At 27.4% G+C, this 23,705-nt stretch overlaps 1 protein-coding gene across 1 annotated transcript in view; it reads left to right on the plus strand.

Annotated features, from left to right (window-relative positions):
- Positions 1 to 11,380: 11,380 nt before the first annotated feature.
- LOC117180838 overlaps positions 11,381 to 23,705 on the plus strand; it is a 33,270-nt gene continuing 20,945 nt past the window's right edge. The window contains exons 1-4 of the mRNA XM_033373365.1: positions 11,381 to 11,595; positions 19,663 to 19,739; positions 22,348 to 22,524; positions 22,620 to 22,751. Coding sequence (XP_033229256.1) covers positions 19,725 to 19,739; positions 22,348 to 22,524; positions 22,620 to 22,751 — 324 coding nt within the window. The 5' untranslated portion in view covers positions 11,381 to 11,595; positions 19,663 to 19,724. The remainder of the gene's footprint in view (positions 11,596 to 19,662; positions 19,740 to 22,347; positions 22,525 to 22,619; positions 22,752 to 23,705) is intronic.

The following is a 23,705-nucleotide window of genomic DNA, read 5'->3' on the forward strand; positions in this document are numbered from 1 at the left end:
TTGCTGTTCTTTTTGGAATTGAATGTTGAGCGCTTTTTGCGCCTGTAAAAGGCAACATTATGGCTACTGTCTATGTCGGGCTGCAGACGCTGGGTCTAGTTTCACATTCAATTTGCATATAAAGGGGGAGGGTCGGTAAGGCCGGTTTTTGGCCTAATTTATTTTTGGACCAAAAAATCTGAAAAAATCATGGCAGTATCTTATAAGTATCCCGAGTCGATTGCACGCTAAACAGACTACCCTCCACCCCCAGCCACCCCTACAAATATAGGAAACACCACTACCCACCAACTGTATTTTCGAGAAATTTGACACTCTTAAACATGTATTCTGAGGTTAGCTCGGGTTTACTATGGTTTTCGGGGTCGCCGAATACAAATCTGGCGTCCTTTGACTTTTATCGCGTCAGGTTCAAGGTCATTGGAAGCTCAAATCGAGAGAAAACGGTAAAAAAATCCAAAAAAATACGTTATAGGTTTTTGGAGTCGCTAATTACGAATCTGGCATCCGTTGAACTTTATCTCTTCAGGTTCAAGGTCATTTGAAGATAATTTGAAGGTCAAATCGAGAAAAAACGGTAAAAAAAATTTTTTTTAAATATGTTATAGGTTTTTGAGGTCGCTGATTACGAACCTGGTGTCCGCTGACCTTTATCGCGTCAGGTTCAAGGTCATGGGAAGGTCAAATCGAGAGAAAACGCTGAAAAAAGAAATATTTTATAGGTTTTCGAGGTCGCTGATTACAAATCTGGCATCCGTTGACCTTTATCCTGATGCGACAGAGGTCAATGGATGGCAGATTCGTAATCAACGACCGCGAAAACCTATAACATATTTTTTTTATTTTTTCAGCGTTTTTTATCGATTTGACTTTCAAATGACCTTGAACCTGACGCGATAAAGGTCAGCGGACACCAGGTTCATGATCAGCGACACCAAAAACCTATAACATATTTTTTAAAAAATTTTTACCGTTTTTTCTCGATTTGACCTTCAAATGACCTTCAAATGACCTTCAAATGACCTTGAACCTGAAGCGATAGAGTTCAACGGATGCCAGATTCGTAATTAGCGACTCCAAAAACCTATAACGTATTTTTTTGGATTTTTTACCGTTTCCTCTCGATTTGACCTTCCAATGACCTTGAACCTGACGCGATAAAAGTCAAAGAACGCCAGATTTGTATTCGGCAACCCCGAAAACCATAGTAAACCCGAGCTCACCTCAGAATACATGTTTAAGAGTGTCAAATCTCTCGAAAATACAGTTGGTGGGTCGTGGTGTTTCCTATATTTGTAGGGGGTGGGGGTGGCTGGGGGGTGGAGGGTAGTCCGTTTAGCGTGCAATCGACTTGGGATACTTATAAGATACTACCATGATTTTTTCAGATTTTTTGGTCCAAAAATAAATTAGGCCAAAAAACGGCCTTACCGACCCTCCCTCTTTGCAATAAACGTGTCTTCGTCGCTCAGAGAAATGTATAATATAATTTTTTAATAATATTGGGAGCGGTCATTAATTTTGAGGATTTTTTTGGGGGGTAAAATTTTGGGTTTATTTTTTTAAAAAGTGGTTACCAGCTGATCATTCAAAGTATTGTCCATCGTTTTAACTTTTATTACTAATATTTATATATTTCACACAAATTCACAAATATAGCAATTGCTATATTTTATTGCAAGTTATATAATAATTAAAGAAAATAGAAATATTTTTAGATAAAAATGAGGCATATTTCTTTATTTTTTGATTGAAATAATAAGAATAAGAAAAATTTAAATGGACAATTGTCAAATTTTACTATTCAAATTTTAGTTTACTTGAACTATAAAAATTCAATTTAAATAGAAGGTGAGCTTATTAAAATTAAAATAAATTTTTGTAATTAAAATTTGAAGAAAAGATTTCAGTGACAAGTATTTTTTATTCTAAAGCAGATTTCTTTCTCCATATATATTTATTGTAAATGATTTTGGTCCTATTGCACGGGAACAATTTCTATTAATTTTTGTTCTCATTTAATTTAATTTAATTTAATCAGTGAGTACAATTTGATCTACATAATACTATTGAAACAGAATAATTATTATTGTTATCATTGTATATAATTATTATTAGGAGTAATTATCCAAATGTAATGAATGTTTTAATTGAAAGTGCTATTAAATATAATAACTAATCATACATTTAAATGAATATTAAAATAGCTACCTCTTGTTCAATTGAATTTTAATTTAAATTTAATTTTAATTGACTTTCAATAATTTGCATCTTTCATTTTAATATAAGATTTTATGCTAGCAAGAACTAGAAATAAAGACAGAAATTAACATTTGAATATAGATAACAGAATGTTTTTAGTGGTATTAATTGCAATTTTCAATTTTAAAACTTCCAAAAAGAAGAAATTTTGAAAGCAAGTAACTTAAATTACAGGATTTTTTATTGCAAATTATCAAAACCAAAAACTCTTGAATTTTAAAACAATGACAATTGAACGATATGTAGTGTGCAAGAGGTACAATCGACGAAGATATATAAACTGAAATCCTTATATTTTAATTATTTTAAAGATGAGTTAAAGTTATCAATTCTCAAAATTGAAAATTTAAGAAATTTGAAATGAAAATGGTAAAAATTATAGAATTTTTAATTTTAAAACTAAAAACTTGCCTAATTTGTAATTCTAAACTCTCAAAATTAAAAAACTCTTTAATTTAAAAGATTGACGATTTAAATTTTGAAAAAGTACAAATAAAATCTCTTGAATTTTAAAGGTTCATAAATTAAAATTGTTAGCTTTTGATACTTTTGATGATTTCGGAAATGAAGAGTCAACTTTTCAATTCTAACTGTTTTAAAAAAGAAAATTTGATATTGAATCATCAATATTAAAGAAATTTTAATTAAGAGTTTAAAAAAATTAAGAATTCATACATTTCAATAGATTTATGACTCAATGATTTACAATTACGAAGAGTTGTCATGCAAAATTTTAAAATCTAATAAATAAATATTGGATTAAAAAATGCTTAAATCTGTAGTTTGGAACTTTTTCTGTGAAAGTTTGATTTTTAATATTTAAAAATGAAAAATCTGCAATTTTGAAGATTTGCAAATTAAAATTCTTCAATTTATAGAATTACAATTAAAAATTATTTAATTGTTAAGACGGATAAATAAAATTGGTTCAATTCATTTAAAATTCAAATGGATGAAAATTGTATTACTTCTAATTAAAATAATTTAAAATTCAATCATTTTAAATGGAAAAATTCTAAATTCAATACGTTTTAATTCGAAGCGATTGAAATTTGACTAATAAAATTGAAAATTAAATCAAATATTTCAGAGTAAAAGCTTCTGAACTTTTAGAAATCTAAATATTTGTTAAATTAAAAAATTACAATCTAACATAAAAATTGAGCAGACACATTTTTGTAAAATAAAAAAATAAATTTATCTTCATTTTCATAATTCAAAATAGAAACAATTTCAGTTCTAAAATTCAAAAACCTAATTATTCTAAGATAAAGTTCGAAATAAAAAGCAGTTTTACATGGGAAATATTTTAAAAATTTAGAAATCTATACTTAAGAAACTTGGAACTTAAACAAATCCGAGATTTTTTAAAATGTAAATTATTCTTTTTGAAATTCAACCATTTCAATTTTAATTGCAAAATTTAAACTTATAATAGGGAAAAGTGGAGCATTTAGAACTTACCGTGTAAGTTTAAAATTCTAAAATTGATACCATTAAACATTTAAAAAATTATTCAATTTTCCAATTAAAATTTTTTTAAACTGAGCTTGGAATGTCGAACTTGTTGGAACATTTTTCGAATAAAAAATTTCCCATTCAAAATTAGTTTGTATTTTGAACGTATCTTTAAAATAATTTAATTTTGAAGTTTAAAAATGGAAATATTTTTTTATTTTGAACTGTGAAAATAAAGGTGAATTTATTTTCTCATTTTAGAAAATTTGGTCTAATAATTTTTCACGTTAAATCGTACTTTTCTAATTAAATAAAAGTTTAGATTTGGCTAATTTTAGAAAGCTTTAATTTGAAATATTCAATTTAGTTTCCAATTTCAATGCCTCTCTACTGGGATTCTTTAAACTCTTAAATCGCCTATATATAAAAATGTTTGTATGAAAGATTTGAAGTTTAAAAGCTTCTATTAAACAGTTGAACTAACGTCACAGTAGCTTCAATCCGCTTTTCATTTACAAGAATTCAAACTTTTTCATAAAACCAACACAAAATTCTTTCCAGCAACTTAGGTAAATTATTTTTTATTCTTTAATTAAAGTTTGTACAAGATAAAGTAGAACGATAAAAACGAAGAAAAAGATTTTAGCGCCAGTCGTTTTTCTTTATTTTTTATGAATTTTCATTCCAAATTTTCCAAATTTTTCCTCCTTTTCAAAACTTGTATGAGAGCTTTAATTTGCAGGTAAATTTTATTCACTTTCAAAATTAAAAATGAAATTGAAATTGGAAATTAAATGTACTGGATATTCAAGTAAAAAGGTTCAGACCCCCCGGCAGGAACGACGACGATATGCAATTTACTGTGACCGTAACCCTTCGTTCGATTCCTGGAAAACGAAGAAAAAAATGACAGTAAAAAATGGTGGCAGCCATACACTTGTCGTTGCAGCACTTGCCCCTATCTTTCTAGCAGCATACGGATACCACATCGGAAAAACGACTCGCCTTTTGAAATTGACCACGAATCGACCCATTTTTTAGCATCTTCATAAAAAGTGAATTGTTATTAAGACAGGCCATTAGTGATGGATCGAACAAGATGGTAAACAGGCAGCACAATGTCTGAAAAATACGACGGGTGGGGTAGGACTTTCCATTTCAACGTTTCAAAGTACGTTTTGACACGTTTTGCAACGTGGCGTGGGGCCGAGCGTTGTCATGCAGAAGAATAACTTGATAGTGTCCTTTAATCCTCGGCTCAATCGCATTAGATGTTAGCATGAGCTTCGCTCCATGGATGTTCAGTTTTGGTGTTGATTGTGATGAATGGCCAGGCTTAACCCACGATTTCCTACGCTTGAGGTTATCCTAGCGAATCCACCTTTCATCACCAGTGACAATACGATGCAGAAAAATAAAACTTCCCGCAAATGCTGCTTTGTTTGTAAAATGACACCTAATTAAAACTAAGGTCACATGTTGGAGCTTTGACATGCATATGGTAACGATATGCCTCGATGCGATATAGTACAGGTAACGCCATCTCTGAGAAATCCCTTAAAATTAATGCACGCTCCCAATATATGATATAATGTCGTCCCTAGTGCTGGTAGGAGAGTCTTCTTTTTCGTTTAGAGTAGTTTAAAATAATACAATAATAATTAATGAGCTGGGGAAGTGGATAATTGTCAAATATTACTAAAACCTTTCTAAATAATTTGAGTAAACTTATTTTTAAGAATTGTTCTTTTATAAGACTATAGGGACTGGGCTAGAGTACAAAAGGTGGTAACTTACGTCAGGAACACCAAGAACTTGCCGGTAAATTGTTGATAAATTCTCAAATGGTTTTCTTTGTGAGAATTTAGGTTTTTCACCGAAATAAAATTAAACTTTTGAGCTCAAATGATTTTCAACACACCTTTGTTTATTTTTAGTGACTTAGAAAATATGTTTTTAATTTTTAACTGGCTATGAGGTAGCTAGTGTACTTTATTTAATTGAAAAACAAGTTAGATTATAAAAATTGAGTACAATTGTGATTGGATTTACTTAAGCTTATTATAACATATAATCCACAGCAATGAAATAATGCTCTATTCCTCACATAACTTCGCTATCGGCGGAAATCATTCGCTAAATTCATAAATGGATTATAATGAGACTGATCGGGAACTGATAGGGAATTCCAACCTGGCCCAGGTCTAGGCGTGTCTTTTATCCGCGTTCTGGCCCCGTTCAAGATTCCCGATCTAAGCCCGATATGGCCCTGATCGGGGCCAGATCGAAATTTCTGCATAGGAGAACATAAAAATTGAGTAAAATTGTGACATGATTTACTTAAGCTTATTAAAACATATTATTCACAGCAATGAGATAATACTATATATTTCTCACATAACTATACTATCGACGGAAATCATCCACACGCCTATTTTTTGAGCTGTTGCTAGAGTTTCTTAATGTTTTAATTTGACATTAAAACTTTTTTCTGGTACTAGAATGAAGACTAATAGAATTTGATGTCTAATAAGCCCAATTTGGAGATAAAATGTTAATTTCATAAAGAGATATAACAAAACATGTCAAATTTCGACGTCTTCCAAAAATAGTAATTACGTGGGAAATAATGAACACTTTTTAATATTGTTGCGCTTACTTTAAACGGAATTCTACATAGTGTTTGTCTTCCATGTAGAAAATTATCGTGCCAGGCTAGCTCTCAGTTAGGACATTGTCTAGACCGTCTAATCTAGATGGTCTTTTCGGGCCCTAATCGGGAATTAAATAGCCCGTCAAGACCAAACATTTTTCCACGCATTTTTCTATAGCTTTGTTCACGTCTCGAATTCTGATCGACTTTCGCCCCGTAAATTTCATTTTCTTCCGACAAATTTTACTTTCGCCACGCTAATTTTATTTTCGCCTCGCGAATTTCACTTTTGCCCCGCAAATTTTACTTTCGTCCGGCTAATTTTACTTTTGCGCCGCTGATTTTACTTTCACCCCGTTAATTTTATTTTCGCCTCTCAAATTTTACTATCGACCGCCAAATTTTACTTTCGCCCCACTAATTTCACTTTCGACCCGCTAATTTTACTGTCGCGCTTCAAATTTTACTTTCGCCCTGCTAATTTTACTTTCGCTTCGCTAATTTTGCTTTTGCCTCGCTAATTTTATTTTCTCCCCGCAAATTTTACTTTCGCCCTGCAAATTCTCTTTACGGGAAATATATTCTACTTTCGCCCCTATTTTCAGAAGCAAAAGGTGGACCTTTCTGTCGAGTGTGTAATAAAATTCACTTTTTCCTCATTATCTACTCAGTCTTTGCAAGGCCTAGTCGCGTGCTGACCAGCCTATCAATGTTTGCACATTTCTAAAAATATTCAGGTTCTTTAAAAGTGTAAAATATAAAAAAATGTACATTAAAAACAACGACTTCTTTGTCTTATCATCTAGACCGGTTTTGAAATAATTTTTCACGTAAACCATCAAGAATAGTGTTTCACAAGACCGACTGACAGACTAGCGCTAGATTAAATAACAAAAAGTTATTATTTCTACTGAGCACCACAGCGCACAGTGGGGAAAAAAGGACTTTTTTGGTTCAAAATAACGTGCAGCCCACAAATATTGACCGATTTGGACAAAACAAAAATTTAAAAAAGAGCTGATAAGATTTCTAAAAGAGTTGTGGAGCATGATTTTTAAATCAGAATTTCAATTTTTTTATAAATAAACAAATATGATGAAAAAATAACCATTTTTTTTATTTGACGATCTCGGTGCTCGTCAATAATGTGAAAATTATTCAAATCACCTAATTTTTATAGAGTAATATTAGTTAAAGATATTTCAGTATTATATAATAAACAAACAAAAATTGTAAACAAATTATTTGTTGAAGGAATGTTTTTTTATAAGTTTTCTCTATACTTTAATTGAAATTTGGATAAAAACAATATAATGGTGAAGAAATTTCTTCTTGAGATTATTATTATTAATATTAAACATAAAAAAATTTAACAAATACATAAATCAGACATTCTTTAACAGAAAAATTCGTTTTTTTCGAAATAATTTTTTAAAATTAGGAACTTTATAGTAATTTTGGAAAAATTCATAATTTGTGAATTAATCTAATATTTTTAAATAAATTTTATAAACATGCATTATTCGGGCATTTGTTGGCAGAAAGATTCGTTTCCTTTTTGCCAATCCTTTCAGTTGGGAACTTCATGACAATTTCAACAACATGCATAACTAATTGACAAATTTTATGATTTTTTTAAACAAAGTTAATAAAAAAATGCGTAGATAAGGCATTTGTCGAAAGAAAACTTCGTTTTTTTATGACAATTTTTTTAATTACGAACTTCATGATATTTAAAAAAAATGCATAGTTTATTGATCAATTTTACGATTTTTTTAATCACTCTGAATAAACAAATGCATTATTGGGGCATCTGTCATTTTCAACTAAAAATCTAATCGTCAGGTAGAAAAAACTGGGAAAATATGTTAATAAATAAAAACACAAGAAAAATATACGAAAAAAAATTAATATTTTCAACATATCAAAATTCCTAACAAGAATATTATTTAAGAGCGGCTGCAAAACTACATTTTCATAATACCTTATTTTTTCACTAGCGAATTTTTTATTTTCCCTGACTATTAATATTTAAAGTCCAGAGTCTTAATCTTGTAACATGTTTAGCGTAGAATATTTTATAAATAGAATAAAACAATAAAATTTTTTTGAATTTATTACCCTCGGCAGTTATTTAAAGCGCCTCCTGTAGAAATTCCCTGACTTTTTCAAGATGTTTTTCAAAATTCCTGACTTTTCATGACCACTAAAATTGACTTACTTTTCCTTTCTTGACTGAAACCGAATTTTAGATTTCTAAATTTTTCTTAAAATTGATCAAAATTGGAATAAATATAATGTAGCTCGCGAAAGAAGTAGAATTCTTTTTAAAACCTTTTATCACTTTTTTTAAGAGTATTACAAATAGGAAAATTTCTTGAACACCGAGTGTACTTTTTTTCAAAAAGAAAAAAAGTTTGCATTAAGAATACAACTAGTTTTGTAGGTATAAGGTAAGTTGCTTGGCGAAGAGCCCGACCTGCTCGAACCGGCCGTTACCATACTTAGCATACAGTATGGCAAAACTATGCAAATTTCTTGGCACTTTTTCTCAAAGTTCTATGGGCATTAAAATCCATATAGGGTGTTTCAAATTTTTTTCTCGAATTTTCATGCTTCGTCCACAAATTTGTTTGAAACAAAAAAAAATATTTAGAGGTAGCGCAAGCCCCATAAAGTTTAACACGTATTTCCTATAAAAAAAAATACGTTTTTTGCCAATTTTTTTCAGAACTATCAATATAAGGTGAATCAAGATGAAACTTAATGTTTTTCTTTAGAATTAACTATAGAAGATAAATAATTATTTATGTTTTAAATGTCACCCCCAAAAGTCGGTTTAATAGGGTCCCAAAATAGCCCCATAAGTGAAAAATTAGATTTTGCAAGTTTTTAGCGCTACTTATAATTTTTCTGCAGTTTTTTAAAAATATAAATGATTTCTGATACATAAAATACTACTTTATACTGATAATTAGATATGAACATAAATTTGGTTAACAATTCATTATTGTTTTTAGCAAAGAAGAGAGTTAGAAATTCGCGTTTTTTTCGAATTTTTCAACTTATTTTCAACTGTGCAGATAGATCGAGGCAAGAATAAATTAAATTTAACGAATAATTGTACAAACAATTTATTATTATTTATGATGATATTCTTTTAGAATTTTTTCTAAAAATTTTTTTAAAATTTCTAATTTTTTCTTCCTAAAAAGTGTTTACTTTTCAATTAGAGTGATTTAATAAATAATTCAAGTTAACAACAATAATTGCATAAACAATTTATAATTATTTTTAATAATATTCTCTTTGATCGCTGTTAGAAATTTGCTCTTCTTTAAAATCTTTTTTAAATTTTGTACAATTTCAATTATAGTATGAGAATAATTAAAGAAATTAAAAAAAAAAATTGCTCAACCAAAGTATTGTTGTTCATAACCATCTTCCCCTACAACAATAATGCTAGATAGTTGCAGTTTTTCGGTAAATTATATATATAAATTATATTCGGTAATATATAATTTAATTTAACAAGCATAATTTTTTTTTTTATATATTCAACTATTCCATTTGTATATTTTCTTTATATTCTTTATATTATCATTCCAATTTCCTATAAAAAATTCATCTCTCAGGTTAAAAAATCATCTTTTGGGGTGACCTCTTTTGTGGAAAATTAATTTGTTTAAGATTTATCATGTTAATTAAAAATGTATCTCTTATGTTGGAAAAATAACTGTTTTTTTAAGTCATTTTTTCGTTAATTAATTTTTTTAACTAACATTTTTTTTTGTTAAAAATTCGATTTCTTTGTCGAGAATAAATTTTTGTAACTAACAATGTAACTATTTCATTTTTGGTTGAAGATTTTAATCTTCTTGGTTTGAAATTCCTCCATTTTGATATAAATTCCAACTGTTTGATTTGGAATTAATCTAGTTTTGTTGCGGATTCGACAATGCGGTAGAAATTTTAATTATTCTGTTGAAAATTAACTTTTTGTTTAATTGCACTATTCCTTTAGTTTAGAAAAATCATAATTTTAATTCAAAAATTTAACTGTTTTTTAGACAATTCGTCCTTTTGGCTCTAAAATTCAACAATTTTGTTAAAATTGGCGAATTTGTTTTGAATTCGTGTTTTTGGTAGAAAATTACTTTTAAATACGTCAAATGAGTTATAACTTTTTAGATAAAACATTCTAATATGCATTTTTTGTACAATTGTACAAAAAATGCAAATGTAATGCAAGTATAATGCAAAAAATGCAATGCAAAATGTTTGATAAATATATAATTTACGTTTTTTCTAAGAAAAAAGAAAAACTACGGAATAGTTGTCTTTATAAAAAAAACAACTATTAATTATCGTACAGAATTCCTGAAAATAAAATCAAGAATCCAACGAACAAATTTGGACAACCATCATCAAATGTTCCTATTGAAATTTGAAAAAAGTTTTTAAAAATTTCCTGAAAAATAAAAGAACAAATTTATTTTTAGGACTAAAATAAAAAAGAGGAAAGAAAAATGAGAAGGCAACCAAACAAATCCACTTGCTTCTCTTTTTTATTTCTTTAGTCTTTTTTATTTGTATTATTATCAAATCAAAATAAAAAAAATATTTATCAGGGCAAAAAAAGAAAATTTAATTACATTATTAATTCTACAATTTTTATATATTTTTAAATTTAGGATTTTTGCAAAACCCAATGTTTAAATTATTTTTATATTTAAACTGCTTAACCTATGACTCATTGGAAATATCGAACTCTAGTGCCCCGCCTCGATGCTATTCCGTCTAGGAATGCGTGAGATACTAAAGCGAATAAGTACTACACCCATACAACACACTCTCACTGACAATTGCGTCATAAAAACCAGGCGTACACGAAGCCGCGTTTGGATTGGCGCGTCTGGTTTGGGCAAACTTTCTTTCTACTGCGCATGCGCTGCTAGTCTGCGTCCTTGGTCGACGCAGAGTACCAATACCAAGTTTTCTATCGTGATGTCTGCCTGCTCGTGTATAGTAATTTGCAGTTGCTCGATAACACTCGATATTGTATAACGGTTAGTGCAACATCCTATTGCACTTTTTGCCCAAAACTGTTAGTGATTATTGTCAACTGTGTTGTGAATGTAGCAGAGAAGAGGGATGTTTAGTTTCTGTGTCGGGGACGAATTTTAAGAGTGATATCATCAAAAAAAGAGATTAAAGTCAAGGTAAGTGTGCCTTTGGCTTTACGAATAATAATTTATTCCTGACTATCTCTTCGGTTAGCGCAGACGTGCCTTAGGTTACGGTTATACGAGAAATAAGGTGATAATTGGACAAACTATACAACAGAAAGTCATTTATATTTGAAAGAATCATTATATTAAAAGTAAAAAACGAAAGTTTTGAGGTTATGAAACTGTATTCAATAGAAAATTTAAAGACTCCCTATTTGGCCAACCTATACATAAATAACACTCACTGATATCAATTTTGTACAAAAACATTTGTATTTTCTTTTATAATAAGAAATGTATTATATTGAAAGAAATAAAAATTGATAAGATTTCACTAATGTTAAGTAATAATAGATTTAAATAACTTCAATGAATTTCACTACTTTCTTATGAATTTTAATATTTAAAACATAATTAATTTTAAATATTAGAATGAATAATAAGTCAAAATTTCCATAAGTATTATTAAAATTATAATATGTTAAATAAACTTTGTTTCGTTAAAACTTTTTTATAAATTTTGTAGAATAACATTTGTATTTTTCTGCAAAATATTTTCTTTATTTTTATATTAAAATTTTTTTCGTTTGTTTCTCAAATTCAATTTTAAAACCAAACAATATAAGGAGAAATGTATTATATTGAAGGAAATAAGAATTGATTAAATATTCCATTACCGTTAAATAATAATGGATTTTTATTGTTTTGATAAATTTCACTACTTTTTTTTTAACTTGAATATTTAACAATTGATTAATTTCACTTATTAAAATAGTTAATAAGTAAAAGTTGCAATAATTAAAAATAAAATTTTAATGTGAAATAAACTTTGTTTCGTTATTAAATTAGAAACGCTTATACTTTTTTTATTTGACTTTTTAATTTATGAATTAAATTTTAATATTGGAAGAATCTCTATTTTGCCGACCTATACGGAAATAAAACTCACTTTTCTGTAAATAATGTGAAATAACATTTTTATTTTTCTGCAAAACAAGTTATTTTTATTTTTCTATCAAGAATTTTTTCTAAGTAAATATTTGAACCCAACAATATAAGAAGGAATCTATTGTATTGAAAAAAATAAGAATTGATTAAATATTTCACTAATGTTAAATAATAATATATTTGAATTATTTTAATAAATTTCACAACTTTTTCAGTAATTTTAATATTTAACACTTGATTAGTTTTAAATATTAGAGTAGATAATAGGTAAAACTTTCCATAATTAATATTCAAATTATAATATGTTAAATAAACTTTGTTTCGTTAATAGATTACCAACGCTTTTCAGTTTTTTACAGTTAAAATGTTAATTTTTTCATTGAATTTAAAAATTTTAAGACTCCTTATTTTTCCGACCTATACAGAAATAAGACTTACTTTTCTATAAATAATGTAAAATAACATTTTTATTTTTCTGAAAAATATTTTATTTTTATTTTTTTTATAAGAATTTTTTGTATTTAATTTTTGAACCTAACAATATAAGAAGAAATGTATTATATTGAAAGAAAGAAAAATTGAGTAAATATTTCCCTAATGTTAAATAATAATAGATTTAAATTATATTAATGAGTACCAATAATTTTTCATTAATTTTAATATTCAACAGTTGATTAATTTTAAATATTGAAGTAATTAATGAGTAAAAATTGCTATGATTAATATTAAAATAATAATATGTTAAATAAATATTGTTTCATTAATACATTTCAAACATTAACACTTTTTTTTTTATTTGAAATGTTAATTTTTGAATTGAATTTGAAGATTTGAGAAACCCCTATTTTGTCCACCTATGCAGAAATAAGACTCACTTTTTTATAAATGTTCTGCAAACACATTTCTATTTTTCTGCAAAATAGTTGTTTTTTTCATTTGTGTGTTAAGAAATTTTTTGTTTCTTTTTCAAATTAAATTTCAGAACCAAAAAATAGAAAAAGAAATGTATTATATTAAAATAAACAAAATGTATTAAAGATTTAACTAATATTAAATAATAATAGATTTGAATTATCGTAATGATTTTCACTACTTTCTCCTTAATTTGAATATTTAACACTTGATTAATTTTAAATAATGGTATAGTTGATAACTAAAAATTCCTATAATTAATATTAAAATTTTAATACTTTAAATTTCGTTGCTGTTCCTGCCTGAAGTGCCGAAATATTCGTGATCATTTTTTACAAATGTTTTTTATTGCGATTTTATAATAATAAAAAGAAAAAGAAGGGGGTTTGTCAACAAAAAAGAACTCTTTTATTTTTTAAAGAAAATTTTTATCTTTTTTTAAATGGTAATAGAAACATTTTATGGTGGTTGTCTAAATTTGGTCTTTGGATTCTTGGTTTTATTTTCAGGAATTCTGAACATTAACGCGTTTTAATTCGAAATGATAAGCATTAGGAAGCATAAATTAATTAATTGAGGAAGTATTTAATTAAAGAAATATAAATCGATCGAAGATTAAATTAATCTTATATATTAATAGATTTTAATAATTTAAATGATTTTTACTAAATGTTGATTAATTAAAAATATTATAATATTTAAGCATTAAAAAATGTATAATTAACATTAAAATTACATTATGTTAAAGAATTTTTGTTTCATTTGTAAATTACAAATGTTGATACAATTTTTGTTATGCAAAACGTTAATCAAATTTTTTTTGAATTAAATTTCAGAACTAAACAATATGAGAAGAAAGGTATTATATTGAAACAAATGTCAATCTATCAATAATTAAATTAATATTAAATGTTTATAGATTTTAATTACTTCAATTGATTTCCAGATTTATGGAATTATTTGAACATTTAACAGTTTATTATTTTGCAATGTGAGAATGGTACCAAATAAAAAATGATAATTTTTTACTTTGATGACTTCCGAATTTTGGAGTAAATGGTTTCGGCTTTTCCACGAAATTATAATTACTGTATAATCAGTTTTCTAAATTTCATAGAAATTTTTTTTTATTTTTCTGAAAAATAAAGAACAATTTTGTTTCGAAATTAAATTTCAGAGCCAAACAATATAAAAGAAAGAAAGAAATCTGATGAAATCAAAGATTCTATCAATGAAAAATCACATAAAATATTAATCGATTTTAATTATTTTAATAAATTTCACTACTTGTTAATTGATTTTAATATTTAACTGATAATTAATTTGAAATAATAGACTAGCTAATCAACAAAAATTTCTATAATTAACACTAAAATTATAATATGATAAATACATCATGTTTAATTTATAAATCATAAACGTTTATATATTTTTTTATTTATAATGTTATTTTTCCGAACTGAAGAAGGTTAGGGAGAAGTTCTAAAACGCCCTAGCCGACTAATAATAAAATTATGTTGAACGAAATATGAATCCAACAAGGATTAAATTAATTTTAAATATTAATATATTTGAATTAATTTGATGAATTTACTCATTGTTGATTACTTGAAATATTGATCAAATGATAAATTTAAAACATCAGAATATTTAATATTAAAAAATTACTATAAATGCCATTAAAATTATAATATGTTTAAGCAATTTTATTTTATTTTCAAATTACAAACGTTTATCAATTTTTTTTTTTCGAACTTGAAAGAGGTTCTATGAAAAATATTTTTTTTATTAATTTCAGCACGTATCAGTATAAGAAGAAAACGTTTGTGTTGAAAAAGATATGAATCGATGAAAGATTAGATTATTGTTTTTTAATATATTTGAATTATTTTAATGAATTTCACTAATTATTTATTAATTTTAATGTTTAAAATTGGATGAATTTGAAATATTAGAATAATTAATCATTAAAAATTGGTACAATTAGCATTGAAATTATAATGTGTTAAACAAATTTGGTTTTATTCTACTTAATATTATTTTCATGATTGGTATTTGTTTACTTTAATGACTTTCGAATTTCAGTGTAAATAGTTTCGGTTTTCCAAGAAATTATAATCACTTTTATAAATTGTGTACAAAAACATTTGTAATTTTTTTTCAAAGAAACAAAAATATAAGAAGAATTGTACTGTATTAAAAGAAATCCGAAATTAAATTAATGTTAAGTATTAATAGATTTCATTTATGTTAATGAATTTGACCAAGCACGGATTTTTGAACTATTTAACAGTTAATTCATGTGAAATATTAGAACAATTAATAATAAAAATTGCTATAATGAACGCTAAAATTATAATATATTAAATGAATTTTGTTTTCTCAATAAATTACAAACGTTTGTGAAAAAATATGTTATTTAAAGTTTTATTTTTTTAATTGAATTGAAAGATTTTACTCTTATTTTCACGATCGATACAAAAATACTTTAGCGTTTGATTTTATTTAAAATAAAATTATTTCTGTAAATATTTCATTATTTCTACAATTTTTGTGAAGCAAAAATTTTAAGAAGAAAAAATATTTTTACCCTTACAAAAAATAAGGGATATGCAACCTCTGGGGGTCAAAATGCCCGTAAATAATATCGGCGTTTTATAAGGAACAATCTTCAATTGGTTTTAAAATCAAAGATATCGTAAAGATATATTTTTGCTTGTATTAAAATGTGTGCACTATTTATTGTTAACAAATTTGTTTGAATATTTAATTTCTGAGAAAAAATATTTGGAATAAAGTATCGAAAACCCTATTCAAATTACTCTGTGACCTTGCGACGTGACACTCTACAAAATGCTGAACCAATCAGAATGATGGTATGCATTGGCTCCATTGACTGCGCTAATCAGACTGATGTTTACTTCCAGCATTGACCCAGTCAGAATGCTTCATATTCCCGCAAAAAATCGAAAAAAGTTTTGAGAATTAAAAACAATTCAAAATTATTTTAAAAATCTTTCCTCAAGACATTATTTTCTATTTTGAATGCTCTTTTAATTTAAATACACTGCCGGTCAAAAGTTTGCGTGTCGCCTCTTTTTTAGTGATTAAGTTTTTTAAATTTAATTCACGTGAGAGCTAAAATTTTTTCTCTTTAAAAAATTAAATGCTCTCAAAGTTCTCTATAAAATAAGCCCAGGATAAAGCCTATTTTTCAAGTAAATATTGCTAAAATAGTGTAAATCTCAATGTTTTCTTAAATTTTCAGTAACTTCCGTGATAATTAATATTTTTTAATGTTCTGGAGCCCATTTTGAAACTATTCTTGCACAGCATTACTCTTCCCGTCACATTGCAAGAACAATAGTTACAAGTTGCGGTTACAACAAGAGTTGCAACTTTTAAGTATTTTTACTGTGATAGGAAACATTTTTAGATTTATTCTCATAATCTATTGCGATATATGCTGTGGAAAAAAATTATTCTTTCTAATCGTCAAGAAATTTTGATTTATTTTTAAATATGAAATTTTAAGTATTTTTTCAAGAATAATAAGTTTCAGGAAAAGTAGTTCACCCATTCATTAAGACTGATGGCCAAGGCTGATGGGGCCTTTCTCTATTTAATTTTATAAATCATCTTTTCTCAATACTAGATGCATTATTAATGAATAAATTATTGAAACCGGTTTTTAATAAATAATCAAAAATTAGCATTGATTTTGAGTTTATCAGATAAAAGTCTGTTCTATTCCAATTTCAATTTACAATAATGTTTTGATTAATTAAAATAACATCTTTAAGTGGGAAAATTGGACAATAATTTGAGATTTACAAGTATTATTCAAATGTATTACTCCTTTATATGTAACTGGGGTATTATAACGCCGTTAAGTATTTCCAATAAATTCCCTATGACTTTATTTACAAACAGTATTAATATTTATATACAATAATATAATTATATTATTATTGTTGCATTAAGGCATTCAGAACCATTATACCATTTAGGATAATGTTGCACATTTCTTTCTTACCCTTTCTTTCAAACTCCATAAATTTTATTTCATTTACTTTGATTTTTAGGCTCTTATCCTTCATGCTTGTATTCAATTTGCTGAATATTATTTGCAAGTCTGCCATCTGCAATAACCGTTTTATCATCTGTGAACGCTAACCCACGTACCCTCACTGCTTCGACATCCACACCTTTTTCGTCGAAGAGGGCCATTCTTTCACACTTGTACATGAATATAATAAATAATTATGAGGACATAGCGCATCCTTCTCTAACACCTTGCATAATATCGAATCAGTCACTCGGTTTCCCATTAACTCCGTACTTTTCCAGAACTTCCGAAAGTTTACATCCACCTGGTTTTTCATAAGCTTATGCCTGTGTAATTATTGCAGTTGCTTTGATCTCCATTTCTTTTGTATTTCAGCATTTCGGCGTTAATACTGACTATACCAACAGCCGTACCATTTTTTAAGTTCTTAATTACATCCCTAACTTCAGAGGCACAGACTTTCTCAATTGGATTTTCTAACACATTGTGTTCTATATCGCAGTTGTGGTGCCCTATAGCTTCACCTTATCATAATTCCTTAAAAGTCTTTCGAAGCGTCTAGTATCCCTTTGTATCATATAGCACTTAACTTTAGGTATTTCTCATGTTGCCTAACTTTGTACTTCTACTTCTTTTTATACCGAGAAACGCCAATTTATAAAACAGTTTCTTGCTTCCTTCAAAATCGATTTGCATTTTCTTTCCTTCTTCTGTTTTGATTTTATCTTTACTTTCTTTGAATAGCAGTTTTACTTCCCTCTTTTTGTCTCTGCAATAATGTTCAAGTCTATTTCTCTCCCCATCACTTAGGCCTGTGATGTATTTCTTTTCGTGAACGGTTGCTAGGATTTCATCATTTCACCATACATCACCAGGCATTCTTCCTACAAACGCAGTACCACACACTTGGGACGTACTTCTGACAACGGTATCCTGCAATATATTCCAAGCGCCCTCTATTCTCTTTATTGTTCATTAGCGCCTTCCAAGTTATCCTATCTATACGTTTCTATATTCTATTCTGACAATCTACTCGTACTTCCGGTTTCTGTAATTTCTCGATTTTTATTCGGGTTTGTTTCGTGTTTTTTTTTCTTTTTCTTCCCCATCCCTGGCCTAAGTTTATTTTGGGAACTAGAAGGTAATTACCAGTATTATATTATTATTATCCTTTCAGTACCAGAACGTTGGAGGCTGACCCACCCGTTGATTCTGTCGCCATGAACGCGAGAACTTTATAGTGTCCCAGAAGTATTTCACTTCACGGCTAGCACCATCAATTGAGGCGTAGAACCCTATGATGAATAATCTTCTGATTCCTATTTTCATTCTAACCCACAACAATCTGGGAGATACAAATCTTTGATCCCCAAGATGCTGCCTCGCTCTTTCATTCATAATCAAACCGACCCCTTGACTATCATGTGATTCACTATCTTTTCCTGGACGTAATTCAAATTCGCCTTCTAACACCGTTTCTTTTTCTATGTTTCTACTGTCACATCCCTTTTTATTTGTATCAGGTACTCATAAAATTTGTAGCTTTTTTGCGTGCATAGTTTCTCGTAATTCTCTTATCTTAAGAACATACATCATCACGTGGGGCGTAGCACACTATGATAAATAATCTTCTGATTCCTACTTTCATTCTAACCCACAACAATCTGGGAGATACAAATCATTGATCCCTGAGATGCTGTCTCGCTCTTTCATTCATTCCGACCTCTTGACTACCATGTGATTCACTATCTACATTACGCTTCTTTACGTGCATAATTTCTCGTAATTCTCTTCTCTTAAGATCATTGATTCCTTTAGCATAACAAATACCCAGCCTCCATTCATCGCCTGGAAATTGACCTTTACATTACCGTGTGCATGCCTTTTGTCAATTAAAGTTCCAGTCGATTCCAAGGCCGGACGTTCAACCGAATACGCAGATAAAGTGTTTATTTTTTTTATTTATTAAATAATCATCTTGGAAAAACTGTCTCAAAATTTTGATTCTGCCTTTGTCTTTAAAGATTCTTCACAAAAGAAAGGAGTAATGTGGGGAAGAGGGCACTTTAAATTTCGTGTGTATAACTCGTAATCATTTCCATAATTTAAACTTAAATAATTTGTTTCAGAATTCACCAATGATGGAATAGAGGAAATAGTTTTTTTTAAAAAGCTCACGAAAATAAGCCAAATGGCTGAATTCAGTGTAAGTATTATTTGCAGAGTATTAACCTTACCTGGAAAACCTGGAATTGTCAGGGAATTTTTATATAATTGGAAAACTCTAGGAATTTCGCGGACTTTTCCTAAAGTCAGAGAATTTTTTAGAGATTGTGACTAATTTTATTTTTTTAAATTGAAATATAAAATTGAATAATAATGATCCTTTATTTTTTAAATAGCTTTATATTACAGTATTTAAGCATTTTGCGAAGATTCGTTTCTTTTTGTTGAAAATTAATTATTTTACTGCCGATTTAACAGGGATCGGTTGAAAATTGATCGTTTTCAGTTCAAGTTCAAGTATCTGGTGGAAAATTTTGTTGAAACATCAATTATTTTGTTGAAAATTCGTTCATTTTAGTAAAAAATTAATCTTTTTGGATCAAAATTCTTCTTTTTCCTTAAAAATTTAACAGCTTGTTTGCAATTGTTTCTTCTCTCTTGCCGGAAAAATGTTGCATAGTTAAAAATTCACTTTTTTTTATTTGAGTTTTTTTTTTTTTTAACTTCGACTACTACATTTTTCGCGCAGAATTAATCTGTTTCAGAAAAAAATTCAAGTTCTTGTTTGAAAGTTGCACTCTTTTGTAAAAAAAATATTTATTTTTTTGGTTGAAGATTCATCATTTTAATTGAAAATCATCCATCCCTTTCGTTGAAAAATAAGATATTTAGTTAAAAAGTAATTTGTTCTTTAGTTGAAAATTAAATTTATTCAGCGTAAATGTAACTACTCCTGTTCAATATTCCACAATTTTAGTTAAAAATTCATCTCTTTGGTTGAAATTAAATTTTTAAACTAAAAATTCAACTATTCAATTTTTGGTTCAAAAATGATCTTTTTTTTTTTGAAAATTCGTCTTCTGTGGAATAAATGATTCTATTAAAAAAATCCTTGGGATATTTTAAAATACCCTAAAATATTTCAAATTATTTGAAATTCTTTGAAACATTTTAAAGCTCTTAAAACCTGGAAAATTCCTTCGAATTTTCAAAAATAACCTTAAATCTTTAAAATCCTTTGGAATCCTTTGAAAATATTGCAATATATTCTTTCCAAATTTGGAATTTTTTAATATACCCTAAAATATTTCAAATCCTTCAAAACTCTTTGAGGCTTTTTAAAGGTCTTGAAACTTCATCATATCCTTATAGCTTTAAAACCCTTTGGAATCCCTTAAAATTATTTAATTATATTACAAACACCTTGGAATCTTTTAAAATATCCTAAAATATTTCAAATTCTTGAAAATTCTTTGAAACATTTTAAAGCTGTTAAAACCTGGAAAATTCCTTTGAATTTTTAAAAATAACCTTAAGTCTTGAAAATCATTTGAGGTCCTTTAAAAATATTGCAATATATTTTTTTTTAACTTGGAATTTTTTTAAATACCCTAAAATATTTCAAATTCTTTGACATTCTTTGAAACATTTTAAAGCTCTTGAAGATTTGAAAGTTCCTTGGGGTTTTTAAAAATACTCTTAAATCTTCAAAATCCTTTGAAATATTTTAAACATATTGCAATTTATTTAATTTTAAAGTTTGAATTTTATAAAATACCCTAAAATATTTAAAATCCTTTGAAATTCTTTTAAAGGTTTTAACGATCTTAAAAAACGTCCTCGTTATTTTAACAATTACCCTTATATGTTTTTTAATCCTTTGGAATCCCTTAAAATTATTTAAATTCAATTAAAAGTCCTTGATATTTTTAAAATACCCCAAAATATTTAAAATTCTTTCAAAGTTTTGAAACTCTTAAAACTTTCTTGGAATTTTTTTTAATACCCTTGAATTTTTAAAATCCTTTGAAGTTCTTTAAAATTCCTAAGAATGTTTAAAAATACCCTTTAATCCTTAAAATACTTATAAGTACCTAAGAATGATTGAAACCTATTAAAAATTCCTTCAAATCCTTTGAAATACCCTCAATTAAGATATACCCTCAATTTAAGATGTCCATATATTTTTTAAATCCTTAAAAGTCCTTGAAATATTTTTAAGCTCTTGAAAATTCCTTAAAATGTTTTTAAATACCCTTCAATCCTTAAATAACTTATGAGTCTATTAAAGTTATTGATACCCTTTCAAAAGTTCGTAAAATATTTTAGAATAAACTAAAATATTTCAAAACCCTCGAAATTCTTTGAAAGGTTTTGAAGCTTTTAAACTTTTTTTGGAATTTTTAAAATTACTCCCTATTTCAGAAATACTTCAATACTTTTTTACCCACGGGTTAATTTATTGAAATGAAAGTGAATGAATTTATTTTTTTGTTTAAAAAAAAATGCCTATGGTGACTTTATCTGTACAAAATGATTAACAAGTGCTTTAAGAAAAAAGTGACTGTGTTGCAATCCTGATTATTCTTGATAGTTGTGCTCCTTTCAGAAATTCCTTGACTTGATTTTTTTCAAAATCCTTGACTTTTCGCTGACTTTCCCTGACCAAAAAAATTCCCAGACTTTTCCCTAATTTCGAAGTCTTACCAGACCTGTGACAACTCTGTAAATACGTATAGATTTTTAAAATCCTTTTTCATAAATATCTCTTGCATTCGATATTAATATCATCTGCATGAAAATTTTAGTTTTTCCAGTTAATCCCCGAAGCAGCCTTAATGGACCCATTAAGCATAAAGTCAGAAATAAAAGATGAACGCGATCTAGGTGAATCTGATAAAATCGATTCAGTTGACGTAGCCAGTACATTCGATGTCAACGAGTGTGGAAGAAAAGCAAAGCAAAGTCGAACTATTGACGTAACAGTATGTATCACTATATTTTTATCCACCCATTTTTCTACTTCCTATTCCCAAAAAACAATTTTATCCTGCTCCCTGTAACCTGAACATTCTTTTAGATATTTTCTCCGGACACAACATCATCTTCTTCAAGAATGACTTCAAACAACGAAAACAGCAACAAGTCCGTCGACTATACGGATTGTTATATGAGATTACAGAATGGCAAAAACAGTAACAATGAACAATCAGTAGGATTTTTTATATAAATGTAAATACACCAAACTCTCGCTTTCAGTCCAAGGCCATTTGAAGGCGACCCTCGACATTTGACTGAAAGCGAGAGTTCGGTGTATAATTAAATATAAAAAGAGGGTGTCTACTCACCTAGAAAACCTGGAATTTTCTTGGAATTTTGGTACATCTGGAGAAACCTGGAAAACAGTGTTTAAATTTGTTTTAAATTGCAATATGAAATTAAATAACAATGTTTTTCACTTGTAAAAGTAGCTTTATGGTACTGGATTCAACTATTTTGTCGAATTTTTTTTTAATTAATTCTTTTTTGCTAGAAATTAATTTTTTTAGCTGAAAATTTAACTATTCTACTTGTGATTGAAACATATTTTATATTTTGCTTTCTTAAGTGACACATCTTTCTTCGAAGAAAATAAACCTTTTTGGTTGATTTCAACTGCTTTTGATCAAAATTTATTATTTTTTGTTTTAAATATCAGCTATTACATTTTTCGTTAGGATTTTATGTTTTTTATTGAAAACTCAAATACTTGGTTGAAACTTAAACTCTTTTTTTTTTAATTTATTTTTGTGCTTGAAGATTCATTCTTTTGACGGAAAAACTATCTCTTTTGTTGAAAATTTAATTATTTTGTTAAAAAATTCGATATTTTTCTTGTGTAGGCAGTTAATTTTATGAACTAAAAATTTAACTATTTCGTCGACAAAATTGTTTGTTTTAATTAGAAATTAAAATCTATCAATTTAATTGAAAATTCACCTTTTTGGTTTAAAATTAAACTATTTCAGTTGAAAATTCATCATACTAGTTTAAAATTTAACTATTCCATTTTTTGTACAAAATTTATCTTTTTATTGAAAAACTTATATATTTTGTTAAAAATTCGACTTTAAAAAAAATATATTGAATATATATCTCTTTGTTGAAGAGTTTAAATTTTGAATGG

Source organism: Belonocnema kinseyi, chromosome 9 (assembly GCF_010883055.1).
Source record: "Belonocnema kinseyi isolate 2016_QV_RU_SX_M_011 chromosome 9, B_treatae_v1, whole genome shotgun sequence".
Classification (NCBI taxonomy): domain Eukaryota; kingdom Metazoa; phylum Arthropoda; class Insecta; order Hymenoptera; family Cynipidae; genus Belonocnema; species Belonocnema kinseyi.